This window comes from Triplophysa dalaica, chromosome 3 (assembly GCF_015846415.1).
Source record: "Triplophysa dalaica isolate WHDGS20190420 chromosome 3, ASM1584641v1, whole genome shotgun sequence".
In the NCBI taxonomy this organism is placed as follows: domain Eukaryota; kingdom Metazoa; phylum Chordata; class Actinopteri; order Cypriniformes; family Nemacheilidae; genus Triplophysa; species Triplophysa dalaica.
In genome coordinates, this window is record NC_079544.1 from 13,449,127 (window position 1) to 13,464,371 (window position 15,245).

General features: G+C 37.0%; 2 protein-coding genes across 4 annotated transcripts in view; both read left to right on the forward strand.

The window, feature by feature from the left end:
• Positions 1-1,434: 1,434 nt before the first annotated feature.
• Positions 1,435-12,088, forward strand: tfr1a (transferrin receptor 1a). 3 transcript variants are annotated; one of them, XM_056743808.1, is made up of 18 exons: positions 1,435-1,524; positions 3,203-3,253; positions 3,541-3,775; positions 4,458-4,635; positions 4,746-4,965; positions 5,262-5,384; positions 5,461-5,556; positions 5,679-5,818; positions 5,927-6,093; positions 6,186-6,305; positions 6,548-6,633; positions 8,544-8,607; positions 8,977-9,044; positions 9,355-9,425; positions 9,521-9,605; positions 9,717-9,944; positions 10,062-10,214; positions 10,342-12,088. In XM_056743808.1, the coding sequence occupies exons 2-18, from the start codon at positions 3,221-3,223 to the stop codon at positions 10,582-10,584; spliced, it is 2,310 nt and encodes a 769-aa protein (XP_056599786.1). In that variant the 5' UTR covers positions 1,435-1,524; positions 3,203-3,220; the 3' UTR covers positions 10,585-12,088. The 3 variants fall into 3 exon arrangements, with proteins under 3 accessions (XP_056599786.1, XP_056599787.1, XP_056599785.1); XM_056743809.1 differs by lacking the exon at positions 1,435-1,524 and adding an exon at positions 2,550-2,732; XM_056743807.1 differs by lacking the exon at positions 1,435-1,524 and adding an exon at positions 2,832-3,044.
• A 1,373-nt stretch (positions 12,089-13,461) lies between these two features.
• The window catches only part of tnk2b (tyrosine kinase, non-receptor, 2b), a 50,943-nt gene continuing 49,159 nt past the window's right edge, over positions 13,462-15,245 (forward strand). Inside the window, exon 1 of the mRNA XM_056743848.1 lies at positions 13,462-13,682. The gene's annotated coding sequence lies outside the window, so the exon portion shown is untranslated. The remainder of the gene's footprint in view (positions 13,683-15,245) is intronic.

Genomic DNA, 15,245 nt, shown 5'->3' on the forward strand with positions numbered 1-15,245 from the left:
TTTCACTGAAGACTACACAAAAAACATTGTAAATTGTTTTAATGCTGATGTTCCCATCAAATCACACACTATACAGAAACATATGTTAAAATCTAGATATTTAACACAACTGTGCCAAAATACACAATATAGAAACAAAACATCTGTTTACCAGCTAGTCTTAAATTTTTTATTAACGACTAAATTTACTGTACTGTATTGGAAAGGAGGGTTTAATTTGTATCAGTAAAGTAGTTATAGTGGTATCAGAGACCACCTGTTGTGTCTTGAAAAATGTTTTTTTTCAATGTTGACAATAGAGTTGTGAATAAAAGCCTTTGTCCTTGTAAACATAAAACACTAAACTGTAATCGGGCATTATTATTCCATAAAAGATCATAAAGGGGGTGGTACTGTTTTGGTTCCAATATTATCATTGGGCCCTTGAGCAGGTTCCTTTAGGACTCATGCTGCCTGTGAGCTGTTTTGACTAAGAGGTTGGTTTAATAAGTAAATTATCTTCAGTCCCAGTTTGAACTTTATAAGTCAACGACCTGCACGGATTTATACATTTTATGAATGCATTATATTACAAAGATTCTACTGATCTAAATGCTTTTTCATTTAACACTGTACATTTTGCAATGTGCATAAGCATCATTTTGAACAAAAAAAACGTGAAGAATATTTCTCACGATTTATGACAACAGTGATGATTTCCTATAGGCTTAATAGCTACACCGCTTCTATAACGTCATCATATATACATATGCATGATACATAAGCTTCTGCATTAAGTAGAAAGTGCATTAAGTCTCTCAAACATTTACAGACACAGTTTAAATCAGCTTAAGTTACACCATTTAACATTTCTTCCGTAGTATTTTTACAGGTGCTGCTCAAATGTGAAAAAAACCCACATTGGTTGTGCGTTCTGATCTTTCCACCACCACCTCCTGGAAAATCTGTCCCAGGTTGGATTACTTTGGCATCTGTGTTCTTTATTTCTGGTGTAATTTTTTGCTGATCGGGCACTTAAAAAAAAAAATACACAATTATTTAAATATAAAGATTCAACATACAAGACCCAATTTCCACGTATTACAGTACACATATCGGTAGACCTATTATTTTGCAGCATGTTGCTAAATTCTGTTTTTATGTTTTGAGAATATAGTTGAAGTTTATAAGATTTCAACACATTTAAAATACAAATTTGGGCTTTACTACCTTATACAATGAGAGACTTCATTCAGTTAATAATAAGTAAATAACCTTTTTTTATTAGGCAGAAATCTAGCCTACAAACATGAATAGGAAAAATAATCGTTTCTCAAAATATGACACAATAAAAATGATACAAAGGTGCAGTAAAACATAGATTAATGAAAGTTTAATTGGCACATTGCACATGGGATGTGACGCCATCGAAACCCGCCTCCGGTTCTGTTCAAGGTTAAATGAGAGGCTCAAAGTACTCGCGATATAGAGAGCGTGCACGATCGTGACATTCGCCTTCACGAAGGCTGGAGCTTTAAAACGTCGGTAAGGCTTTTTAGACCTTGTGGTCTATTAATATAAATGTCATGTTTGCGGATTTCTATGTGTGACTTATAAGAAAACGAATGAAAAGTGTTGCTTGCAGAAGAGTACGTTATTTGACTAAACAACATTTGAAAGGTCCACGACAGATAGCATCACCTTGCGCAAAAAAGTCAGCCTTTTTTATAAGAATATTTTATACATTTTTAATTATATTTCCACGTTTTAAAAATGTTAAGTTTAAAAATTGAAAAGAAAAAAAGTGATTTACTTTCTTGGTCGAGTCGTTTTGATATAGAGTTACTAAAATTGTGCTTTGCTTTGAGATTGAGTGCCGGGCGGGTGGATTTGACGTTTTTATTGCGTCTTTCAACTTGTCCTTCACAGCGAGTTTGATCCCTTAACCTTGCACTGGGCTAAATGAATTGACATTATTAAATCGCATGGGGATATCTCAAACGAAGCAGGTGATTTCATTGTAAAAAATGTTTCACTACTGTTACAACTGACCTTCATGGTTTGAACCCAGTGTATGCACTTTTATTTAGTAAAGAATAAAAGAGTAAAGTCAGATTATATTTATATTGTAACAATGCAGCAGGTTTAATTTGAAAGGTTTTCCCACTGTGTGATCCTCACATGATCTGGTGGAGTTTTTAATCTTCTTGTATCTGCACATTCTTGGCCAGGTTTTGATTGTGATCCAGAATAATTTTGACATCAGTCTGTGGGTTTAGAAAGACACAATTAGGCTATGTATTTATAACATCATGAGAGACTATTTTAAAACAGGACTAAATAAAACAAGTTCATGCTACTTGAAGTACTTCACAGGAAAAATGATTTATGTGGCTGTGACATTGAGTCACATGCTAGCTTATGTAGTGGGGTCTATTGTGGTAATGGATTAATCCACCGGCACTCTCTTAGAAAATCTTACAAAGTGCAGCCGATTTGCCAAAGCAGAATATGTATGTAGGACTATTTTGTTTTAGAAGTGTGATTATTGTAATGATTCTCTTTTTTCTCTCACTTAATAGGTTATTTTTTAGGTTATTTTAGTTTTTTCTTATTTGGTTCTCATTGTTTCCACTCAAATACTCGCACATTCAGACAAGGTGTTGTATAAGAATTAGAGGAGCCTACTGAAGTTCATAAGAGTTTCCGTGGAAAATATATTGGAGGTTGAACAAGATCGAGCCCCAACTGACGTGAGCATTGCTTTGATCTGATTGTGTGTTTTTTTCTTTGCGTGTTTCTTTTGGGTGTAACCCGAATTAATATTCATATCTCTAGCATACATGTGTCTGAGAAGAGTCCAGAGCTGGCCACGAATGGGTGACTTCTTAATTTTTTAAGGCTTCTTTTTATGCGTTTAGTTATTCCTGAACATCTTGAGATGTTTCTTTCATTGTTATTCTTTCGTGGTTGAGGGTGTCTCGAGGACACGTGTTTATCCGTCTGGGTTTTTTTTTGGTTAACCTTCAATCTTATAAAAAAAGGAAAGAGCTCACAAAATTCCTGTAGGTGTTTATGCAAGCAATCACAAGTCTGTCTCTATTGACACATAACACTTCAAGTACAACGTGTTTTTCTACGATAGTTGGTGTATTTTTTAACATTAATGTGTTATCCTTAACTGAAGATTAAATGTTTTGTGTTTTCTTTTGTCTTCTTGTAGTAATTCTTTGAAGCCACAATGGATCAAGCCAGGACAACAATATCCAAAATTGTAAGATAGACTTTTCGTTGACATTTTAAGCCATCTTATCTCTTAAATGACTGAACAATTACATTTGTGAGGTATTGAAAAATAAACACATACTGTAAGATGAATAAAAAGTAGGAACATCAAAGATCAAGAAGTCAAGTTGTGGGAAAAAATGCTCCCTACCTAGTTGGAAACATGAAATCTTAGACGCACCATACACACCCTCATGACTTGAGGGGCTTTTGAGTGTTTTCACAGTGAAGCGAGCACTGTATTTCCTACCTTAATCTTATAATTATACTTTCCAGTTCAATGGGGAGCCACGCTCTTATACGCGCTTTAACCTGACCCAGAACATGGAGGGTGAAAACAGCCAGGTGGAGATGAAGCTCTCCTCAGACATGGATGAGGAGGTAGAGGCCAATGGAGTTGGAGAAAATATGAAGAAACATAATGGTCCATATTACCCCAGCAAGCTAAGCCAGCGCTCTCCCAAAACCATCTGCTGCATTGTCATTGGCATTCTGCTACTCTTCATTTCTGGTAAGAAAATGTGCGGTTACTATTAACAGTATCTACACACTTGTTCTGTATTTATAGGCTGCGGGAAGTTGTTCATACAGGCTCATATATTTTCCCAAATTAATGTTGAAACACATCAGCATTTTTGCCAAATCTCCTAATGCTGGCCAATATATAAGTGGCCATCGAAATGTAATTTGCAGGGTCATCTGGGTACTTTGAGTCATCTTGACCGGTGCAGTTTAACATAAATATGCATATATAACATATCCATGACCGCACACTCAAAAATTACAATTCTGTTACCATTTATCCCCCCTCAGATTGTTCCAAACCTGTATACATTTCTTTGTTCTGCTAAACAAAACTCAAGATATTTGGAAGAATGTCAGTTACCAAACAGATCTCATACTCCATTGACTCCTATAGTATTTATTTTCCCCACGATGGCAGTAAATGGGGGTTGAGATCTGTTTGGTTACTGACATTCTTCCAAATATCTTCCTTTGGGTTTAGCAGAACAGATAAATGTATACAGGTTTGGAACAACCTGAGGGTGAGTAAAGGATGTGTAAATGATCTCTCTAAATATGAGAAAAAATTGTATATGTTCTTTTTCTAAATACCTGTCACCATAAACATGCATCATTTTCTGATTTCCAATAAAGTTTTAAGCATTTCGTGTTTATTTTTTGTCTTTTAGGATACCTCATTGGTTACCTGTCTCACAGAAGTAAAAACAACACAAAGGATGTTACTTGTCCGGACACTGTGGATAATATCCCCGGAATACCAGATGCACCTGTGTTTATGGACTGGAGTGATATAAGAGCGTTGCTGAAGAAAAAACTAACAGCCTCCAACATTAAAGACACCCTTAGGTAATTTTATACACACACACACTACTGTACTGTTAGTTTTTCCATACTGTAAATTGAGAGTTTACCCAAGCTGAGCATGTTTCTAAATCTTTATTTTTTCTCTCCCGCAGGGAATTCTCTAGTGCGAACCACCAGGCAGGAACGTCTGGAGATGAGCAACTGGCTAATAACATCGTGGAAAAATTCAAAGCTCTTCGAATGACCCAATGGACGGATGAGCACTATGTTAAAATTGTACCTACTTCCTCAAATAACAGAGTGCTGTTCCGTGGTAACGCTGTTGGATCAACCGAGGGCTTTTTGGCTTACAGTGCAGCTAGAACAGCGGAGGTTAGTAAATTAAACACTTTCACAAGCTTTTCTTAAAAAAAAAAAAAACGTAGTCTAGGTTACATTCTTGTGCCGCTCCAATCCCATACTGTATGTTCTTTCTTCTGTGAAACACAAAAGGGGGTTTTAGACTGATTATTAAGGTTGCATTTTATACAGTTTACAATAAAAGAGTGTATTGAGCCTTGACTGTATTCAAGAAAGAACCCTGATACAGTATGTGGTGATGTTGTGATGCCTTTTTGAATTGTAAGGTTTTGCAGACTGCATTAAACTACACCTGATTTGTTGTTTAGGGTCCTGCTCTCTATGCTCACTATGGAAGACCAGAAGACTTCAGACGTCTTGAAGACATGAAAGTCAACGTGAATGGAACGGTTGTCTTGGTCAGAGCTGGAAAAATAGGTTTTGCTGAGAAGGTCAGTGCTTTTATTGCATTTTATAATTTAAATGTCTACCTACAGTATTCATTGTGTTTTTATTGGCATCTTACAGGTTGCTAATGCTGAGAGATTAAAAGCCAGTGCTGTGTTGATCTACCCAGACCTTGTTGACTATAAAATTAATGACGACACTGCTCTTTTTGGCCATGTAAGTATATACTGATGGATGTTTTTAATCTTATCATTTGAAAACTGTCTGTTATGACATTATTTGTTTATTTAGAAGGGCTTGTGAAGTTGATTTTCTATCTTCCTGTCACTTTCAAATAGGTTCATCTTGGAACTGGTGATCCCTACACTCCAGGATTCCCTTCCTTCAATCATACCCAGTTTCCTCCGGCTCGCTCCTCCGGCCTGCCCAATATTCCAGCTCAGACTATCACCATAAAACAGGCTACTGAAATCATGAAGTACATTTTAATATTTCACCATCCTTTTTTCATTCGTTGCGTTTTACACCATTGTAATTTTTCATTGTTTACATATGTTGTCACTTCTTTTGATCCGTCTATAAACAGGAAGATGGGCGGACAGGTTTCTCATGACTGGAGGGATGGACTTCTGAGGGATGTCAACTATAATCTTGGTGATAATAGGGATGTTATCACAGTCGAAGTAAACAATGCCCTCACTGAGAAGAAAATCCACAATGTGTTTGGAGTCATTAAAGGCTACGTGGATGAAGGTATTCTGTCAAATTATACACGAAATCAAGCCTGTGTGTGAACAAAAGAGTTATTCCTGGTCACTAATCACATGGTTTTCGACCTGATTTAGACCAGTATGTTTTGATTGGAGCGCAGAGGGATGCCTGGGGCTCTGGATATGCCAAAAGCACAGTTGGTACTAGTCTGCTGGTTGAGTTGGCCAAAACTATCACCAACATGATCAAGAATGGTACATTTTTAAAAATAGTATATTGAATATATAGGTTGAAAGTAGTTTTAACATGTTGTACTAGGTCTTAAATTAATTTCACATCGCTAAGAATTTTCCCATGAATAACAAAATTCATATAACATATAAAAGTGTACATATATTATACACATGATTTTAATGTTTGAATATAAAAATAATTTCATTTTTTAATTATAAAAATGTCTACAACTAAATAAACCATCTGCGACTTTTCTTCTCAGATGGACTCAGGCCAAAGAGAAGCATAGTGTTTGCTAGTTGGAGTGCTGGTGAATATGGACATGTTGGCGCCACAGAGTGGTTGGAGGTATGAATGGATTTCCGACTATATTTAATAAAATAATAGCTTCTTACTGAACACTGTGCAGTAAACACTGTGTGCTGGCATGTTAAAATATCATAATACAAGTGGTTCTTAAACTTTTCCTCTCAAAGAAACTTCACGACACAAAATCAATCTTCGACATTTCATCAAAACCTGATATTTTATTTAAATTTATGATCAATTCTTTATTTTATAAAATGTTAGAAAATTGTTGGTGCTGTTTTGCAATGATAAATGTTTAACATCCGAGTAAAGTCAAATTGAAACGTGTGTTCTGAGTTGTCACACAACAGAAAAGTGTGTTATTAACCACCCAGCCAAATTTGCATGACGAAAAAAGCATCCAAGTAAATGAAATAAGTTATCAAAATCTTGGAAAAATAAGCAGGACTCTGCTCTAGAACGCTGGGGGTGTGGCACCGAAGCCACACCCACTCGATACGCTCAACCTGAGTCCCCAGCCCAGTAGGCTATATGTGAATTATATGAATACGTTTTATGGGAAGATTTGAATTAGAAAATTCAGGAGCAGGTTAAAAGGTATGCGAATTTGGCGTGCTGTCTGGAGAGAGGGCTCCGAGCCCGGCAGTTTCTTCCCAACACGGTGTACTCTCCCCATGTCCGGGGGGGGAAGGCTCCGGGCCCGGTATTAGCCCGAACTCAGAGCGCGTTGTGGTTACAAGTGGCGCCCGGCAGTGTTCAAAGATAGCATTTGTGCAAGGTGGCAGCTTGGAGAGAAGAGAGACTTCTTAACGGAAGTCTTATTTGAATTATAAACAGAGAGCGTCTTTACGATAACCAATAACATTTAAAAACTACAATTCTAATTTCTCGCTAGAAATGCAATCAAAAGTTATTGAAAGTGAAAATTAAACGTACATCTATACGAGACTATGCTCCAGCAGGCGTTTTGGGCACCATTTTTAATTTTTCAAGCTTGAGCCTTCTCGAACTCGCATGTTGTTATGGAAACGACAGGTCTCCGTCATTGGTTAGCTGTATAAAGGATTTTCCTGTGCTTGACAGGATGTTTTTTCAGAAACCTTTAACTTTTTTCCAACTTCATAAGACACTCTGAGCTGAAAAAGATGCCGGCGCTGGTGTTCAATAAAGAAGTCAAGATCTGAACACAGACAGCTCTGTCTATTTGTAGTGGTTCTCTCTTTAATGAGCCAGTCGTGGATAATGGTTAGAGAGTAGGACTCGTGACCAGAAGGTTGCTGGTTTGATTCTCAGGGCCGGCAGGATACGACTCACACAAAGTCACATTTTGGATATGGGTCACCATATCTGACAAAGAGGTCACTTTCACTGTTTTTCACTTTCAATTTAGCTGATCATGTATATGCTGATATTTTTAAAAGCGAACCAGCCGTGTGGATTGTCTGTTATGTGGCGTGAGTTTTGTTTAGTTGGGCAGAGTGAGAGCATGAAAGCGTGTGTGAAAAGCTTAACACCCTGAGCTCGTTATTGAGCAGACACCTGATGCTAGGCGCTCTAGTGATAGGGGAGGGGCCATTGCATCATCGATCTCCTGTTTTAGCCCCGCCCAAATAATCCTGAAAAGAGGACTGGTGAAAAACTTTTTAACGGTTTAACTCCATAATTCAGTACTACATACTTCTGAGTCTTTGTATTGTGTTTCAGCAATACATTTCTAACATCTATAATGTGTTTAGAAACCATTCTCAGAATTCTTTTTACTGGGACTAAAACAGTTGAAGGGTATGCTACAGTACTGTCTCATGACCTCATCACATTGCTTGATGGGTAATATATTGGATTGTGACACTAATTACTTCAGATTATGGAGCATTGGTGTGATATTCCAACATTATTTTGCAGACATCAGTTTAACTATTGACTAAATGTTGTGGCTTTTGTATTCACAGGGCTACTTGACTTCGTTAAATATGAAAGTGGTTTCTTATATCAGCCTCGACGGAGTTGTTTCAGGTTTGTAAAAAGTAATTTTGTGAGGAACAACATTGCATTTAAAGATATAGTTCACCCAAAACTGGAAATTCTGTCATAATTTTACTCACCTTCAGATTGTTCCAAACATGTTTACATTTCTTTGTTCTGCTAAACACAAAAGAAGATATTTGGAAGAATGTCAGTTCCCCATATCTATTTTCGCTACTAAATCAGGGAAGAGATCTGCTCGGACATTCTTACAAATATCTTCCTTTGTGTTGAGCAGAACAAAGAAATATATACAGGTTTGGTTCTGAGGGTCAGTTAAATGAACACAGCATTTTCATTTTAGGGGGAACTATCAATAAGATTGAATTTGATGCTGATTATCTGAAATCTGTTTTTTAGGTTCTGATTCTTTCAAAGCGTCTGCCAGCCCACTCTTGTATGACTTAATTGAAAGTACTATGAAACAGGTGATGATTTCCAAGAAATTGAACTGGTCCAAATCCAAGATCTGTAGATCTTGAATACTGCAAAGAAACAAGTTCATATTCATGTTTAAACAACACAACAATAATGTTTAAACATGTATTTGATGACTAGTTTAAGAATGTACATGTTTTTTTCTGCACAACTTTCATGCATCTTTGCACAGAATGACAATTTTTTTTATTTTACTTAAACATAGAACATAACCTTGTAGCGGTCTCTTAATTTTCTATATTGCTGTATATACTGTATACATTAAATATATATTACTTTCTATAATTTATTTTTATACAGGTCTCCTTTCCTGGCGATGAAACCAAATCCCTCCACGAGCAGTTTTCTGCATCCAACTGGGAAAAGTCCATGTATGTTTGTCCTCCATTGCACACGCTAAAGACGTTTACTTTAAGGATGTTTTGTTGTCCGAGATCATAGTTTTGACATGAATTTTCTTTCACAGAATAGAACCCATGCGTTTGTTTGACTCCATCTACACGTTCCAAACTTTCACTGGTGTCCCGTCATTCTCGTTTCGATTTACTTCGGTAAGCTCTGACACTGCTGTTGGGCTGTAATATAAACTCAAATACATTCGTCTAGAGTCATGATTAATGGTAGAAATTCAGGTCAACCTCTGCCTCTGATTTTTTTTTTAGAGTTCAAAGCAGTACCCATATGACACCCTTGAAGATACTGAAAAGAATTTGGATCGGTACACTTTTGACAAAACTCTCAAACTGGCCAAGGCAGCGGGCGAGGTGGCGGGGCTGGTTACTCTTCGCCTTGTACATGACCACTTGATCAGGCTGAATGTGGCAAAGTATACCAATATCATTCGCAATCATGTGTCCCAAATCAGGTCTAAAGTTGAATCACTCCAAGGGGTGAGTCAGTCGCTTCTTATGAGAAAAGCTTGGTAAAAACCCAGCTGAACTTATATGCCAAACCTTTTTTTAATACAAAAATGCAGAGCTTTAATACACTTTATTTACTCTTCACAGTCAGGACGCCTACCAAACAATTTGACTATGCTGTGGCTTCTGTCAGCTCAAGGCTCATATGATCGCGCCGCCAGCACCCTTCTTACTTCCATACACAACAGCGATCTTGGTGACCTGGAGCAGTGTCGCATCCTCAACAGACGCATCATGAGGGTGAGTAACATCCATTTTCTTTAAATGCTCCTCCGCTGCAGTCTTTTGGCATTGCCGCCGTAGAAACCGAGCAGCGGTTCTGACAAGTAAGGTTATGTAGGCATTAATGTCACGTGTCTGTTTGAAGGTGGAAGGAACCCTCCTTTCCCCGTTTGTGTCTCCGCGGGAGACTCCATTCCGGCACATTCTTCTCGGCTCTGGTGAGCATACTCTGGCAGCTCTGTTGGATCACCTCAACGCCATTAAAGAAGGCCTAGAATCTGCCGACGTGGACCAATTCAAGAACCAGTTTGCTTTGGCCACTTGGACCATCCAAGGCTGTGCCAACACACTTGCTGGTGAAGTGTGGAATTTGGATAATCAAATTTAGGCGAAAAGATCTCTCCCTTTACACTCTAAGCATCACTCAATATCTAAGAGGACGTTAAAAATAATTCAAATTGTATGGTGCTCCATTATTAATATTACCGGTTTACCTCAGTGTTTTTCAGTGAGACTGCAGTCAAAATTACGTTTAACTTAGTTTGTGGAGTACATTAAAACCTAGTTTAGACTTGTTACAAATTTGGAATGTATTACTGTTTTGTTATTTTCTTTGACACTCCTTATAAGGAACTTCCAGAGTAATGCCTGCCAGTCTGGAGTTGAAGTTTGATGATTTACAATCGACCTTTGTCAACTTAATGCCTGTATCCAACTCACCGGTGCTCTTACAACCCCTTTAAAGGCATGATATTTCCATCAGGTTTTCGGTTGATACTCTATTTTGGATAAATGTCTATTAACAGGTAAATTCTGACATATATTACAAAATGGAAGTAGGAAGAAGCCTTGATATGTGGCTTTGAAATCTCTATTTATTAGTTTTTTATTTATCAGTGACAGAGATCACTATAAATAGCTTTTGTAACGCCTTTTTTACCAAATGTATAATTATCGGAAGCAGTGCCTTCCATAATTATGACAGTTATACTGTCGAAATGTGAAAGCAGCATCTGCTATGGAGATAACTTTGTTTTAAAAGCTATGACCAGAGACTGACACGGTGCACTAAACTACAGCAACAACATAACAATTGGCAGCACGTAACCGGTATATTTAACTTAGATGAAATAACAGTCTCTACAGTATTCCTCTTAAAACAATGTTATACCTGATCCAGAATCATTATCGGGAGCAGTGCCTTCCATAATGCGAAGATGATGAAGGTAGTTTTTGCCTACCGATGTGCTGATATCGAGGGCAGTGCCCCTCATATTTCACTGTGGTGTGGATTTTATTATCGGGAACAGTGTTTCCCATGATGTACAAATCGTCAGTATTCACACACTCTTACCGTGCTAGATATCTGTTGTGAGTCATGTGATCTATTGTCAGTTTGTCATTCAACAATCAAGTGCTCTTTCCTTTTCTGCCTGGGATTCATCAACTGAGGAACGAGTGAAGAGCACAAACTAGAAATGTTCTGTGCGTGATTTAGTGAAGGATTTCTATAAGATTCTGTTCTTTCATTCGGTTTCCACCATTTTGTTTCTGATGTAATATTTTACTAATGCGTGAAATGTATATTAGGACTTAAGCTTGTTAGAAAATTGTCTTTTCTGTTTTTTGATTTCATTCTTTTTTTTGCTTTGTGTGTATTTGACTAGCAAATCAAATTGAGGTTATACATTGAAACGCTTCAGATAATTGCTTCATAGTTCATCTCTGATGCATCATTAATGTATATCAAGAGCAATCTATTTGAATTGGGGTGCAAGTGGAAATATTATGCAATGAAACATGTGTGATTTTGAAATGTGTGCTGTTTGAACAGAACATGCTTAATAGTGAAAAGATGAAAGTAGAGATTAAACATTATCTGCTTACAAGTTTCACTGTTTTACGACTGTCTCGGACCACTGTGATGCTGATGCATTGGACTAAAAATTAAATTCAAATAAAACCCTGAGTATTCAAATATCAGGTAGGTATTCAGAACTAGGCAGGAAGAGATCCAAATTGTCCTACAAATGAGTCCAGGGTGATGTCAAACACAAACATGTTACAGTATGGCAAACCAAATCATTAAGCAAGTGAGGAGATCAAAAGCAGGTTGAAACCACTGTAAATGCTGAAGTAAACACTGAAGCAGAGAGAAGAGCAGCGGCACATAGACAGATCATAAATGTGTTGTGAATGTCGAATGTGCAGTGGATCCAAACCCATTAAGGGTCTAAACATTAGAGAGAGAAATAGAGAAAATCAGGCTGGATTCCGGAAATGTATGCAGACATTGTACCTGTCATGGTGTGTAATGTTTAAAGTAGCTTTGTTGTTAATTCCTAGACTTATTCTCATGTAAAATCGGATTATGATTGATAATTGAACTGGTCATATCAAATGTTTTTACTCATAATGCTGATTTACATTTAAATAGACTAGACATGTCAATCAAATTAAACAACTACATTGTGCATAATAAATAATACATAAATAAATACTATTAATAAATAAATACTGACAATATGCTTTGTGTTGGTTTAACCTTTCTGGATGTTGGAAATGTCTTCAGTAAATATTAGATTCAGTGAATTGTACTATTTTGAAAATTGAACATATACAATACCACTACAGTCTCAGATTTTCTAAATGTATTTAATATTTATTAACAGATATACAAACTGTATGTCTTTGCGGTTGTAAGGTACAATGCAATGTTTTATAATGCCCACATGGTGAAGCTAGAGCACTCTTATTGAATGTGATTTTATTATCGTCATAAGCATTATTCCGAGGTTGATTTTAATTCACTCCTCTATAGACTTCATATAATGTCTCGTAAAAATATACCCCTAGAGTAAGAAACATGCTGATGCTTCTTTTCATTTAATATTTTTTTATCAAAATACACGTCCCCAAATCTTGTATTTTCGTCTATAATGCATATCTGTAAATTATGATTGTAACTTATCTGAACTGTTTTAAACTAATCGAACTAATTGAGTGATATTAATTATCAAATGTATCAGAAAACATTAATCAGTGACAACGAACATCTTTACATTACATTAAATCAAAGTAAGTGGACTTAATGAACACATTTCACAGATTGTTTTTATAAGATTTGTGTTCTTTTTGTTTCCTACGAATTTTGTTATTTAATAATCCACATTAGTTGTGGTGAAGCCTCGGGTTTGCGGTCATAATAATAGTGTCGTGTCTCTTTAAGAGTGGGTTGTCAATAGAAGCGTGTACAAGCAGAAAGATTGGGTAATGACGCGCTGCTGCGCTTCACCGACAGAATCGTGAGCTAGAAATGTACGACAAACCGACACGGGTTGTAAAGCGACAACTATATGACGAGAACAGTTTACACGTTAAAGTACACAGTTGTACATCGCCGTTCAAGCACAGGAGCGACTTGAACTGAAGTTTTGTTCAATCTCCAGACACCTGGCGTTCGCGAGAGAACCGTCAGTCTGACAGGTAGGACTGTCACACATTATCACTACACTTTGCCTTTTGTGTCACTGATGTAAAACACCCATTTAATAGATTCTAGCGTCTTTTGATAGTCGTATACATGACTTCAAAGAGTAAGGTTTGTTTTCAGTGTTTTCTCAAGCTGCCTAGATGTTGCTCTCAAAGTTTTAGCGTAACGTTAATTTAACGTTAACGTTACCAGTGCGTGAGTCAATTGTGTGGCGGCAAATAAGCTCTTTACTGCTGAAAATAGCCATCCTCCCTCACGGATAAAACATAACACGTACACGTTGTTAAAATGTGTAAGGTCTAGTGTTACTGTTCGAAAATGTGAACTTCACTGAAAGACTCTCGTCTTAAATTTACAAAGTAAATATTAGTACCCGCATGTTAACATAATTATGCTTCAGACGTGAGTGAGGAGGCCTCACAATTTGTGGCTTTAAAAATGACCACCAAAAGAGCCCACCTTTCCTTGAATGGGAAATAAACTCTTGCTTTCGGATGCAAAGCATGGTTTTCTTTTTTTTCTGCTTCCATGCATCTTCAGTAACTTGCCATTAAAAGCCACAGTCTCATCATTGCCATTGTTTTTTTCATTACGTCCACTTTCAGCGAGAAGAGAAAGACTCACTTGTGATCAATGCTGAATTACAGTCTTGCAGGACAAGAGGTTGATTCAAGATGAAGAATGTATGGCTGCTGTATAGTTCAGTGCACACACACACACCGCAGCTTTTGCTCTTAACCTAGTTTGCAGAGGCATCTAGTAAGTCCGAGTGGGTTGTGTAATGAGTATTATAAAAAGTGTCATTATTTGTATTATTGCAGCACAGCGTGAGTCATCCAGGCCTGCAGGTACGGGTGTGTTTCTTAGAGGTGTAGATTCCTTCTGCAGACTTTCAGTGTCTTTGCACCGTAATTAACACTTTGAGGCCTTCTTTGCAGTAAGTTGTTCACTTAATCGTGTATTTGTGTTAGGGATGCACAATACATTTTCGGGTCATATCGGTTTGGCTGATAAATTATCATTTTTAATGTTATCAGTATCCGCGGATAATCCAATTTAGGCCGATTTATTAAAGCCGATAAATCATAAATCACTTCCTCTGGTCAAACGTCTTCAGCTTCTGTTAAAATACAGTACAGTACTATTTCTCTGTTATGATCATTCACTTACTCTTATTAGCATAACATTGTTGATGTTTACATTTTACTTTTTTACATTTTTATGCATTTGGCAGACGCTTTTATCCAAAGCGACTTACATTGCATTATCCTATACATTTATACTTAGGTATCTGCAATCGAACCCACAACCTTGTGTTGTTAACGCAATGCTCTTACCACGGAGCTACAGGAAAGCTGTAGGTACAGTATGTAGATTTTTATGAATGTGTAAATTATAGGAACAAAAGCATACTGTTTGAAGCCCACTGCTGTCTGAATGCCTGTCTTGAGACCGCAAGATGTGGATTTTAAAAACATTTTCTAGGTTACTCTGGAAGAAAAATGTATTATTTGATTATTTAACATAAACTCTACCAGAAAATGTTGAAGGTTAAA

What these genes read in the sequence shown, in the direction of transcription:
- tfr1a (XM_056743808.1), top strand. Translation starts at nt 3,221, where the DNA reads ATGGATCAAGCCAGGACAACAATATCCAAAATT. An exon ending in CCTCGACGGAGTTGTTTCAG is followed by an intron (nt 8,608 to 8,976) that starts GTTTGTAAAAAG and finishes TCTGTTTTTTAG; the next exon opens with GTTCTGATTCTTTCAAAGCG. An exon ending in TCCAACTGGGAAAAGTCCAT is followed by an intron (nt 9,426 to 9,520) that starts GTATGTTTGTCC and finishes TTTCTTTCACAG; the next exon opens with AATAGAACCCATGCGTTTGT.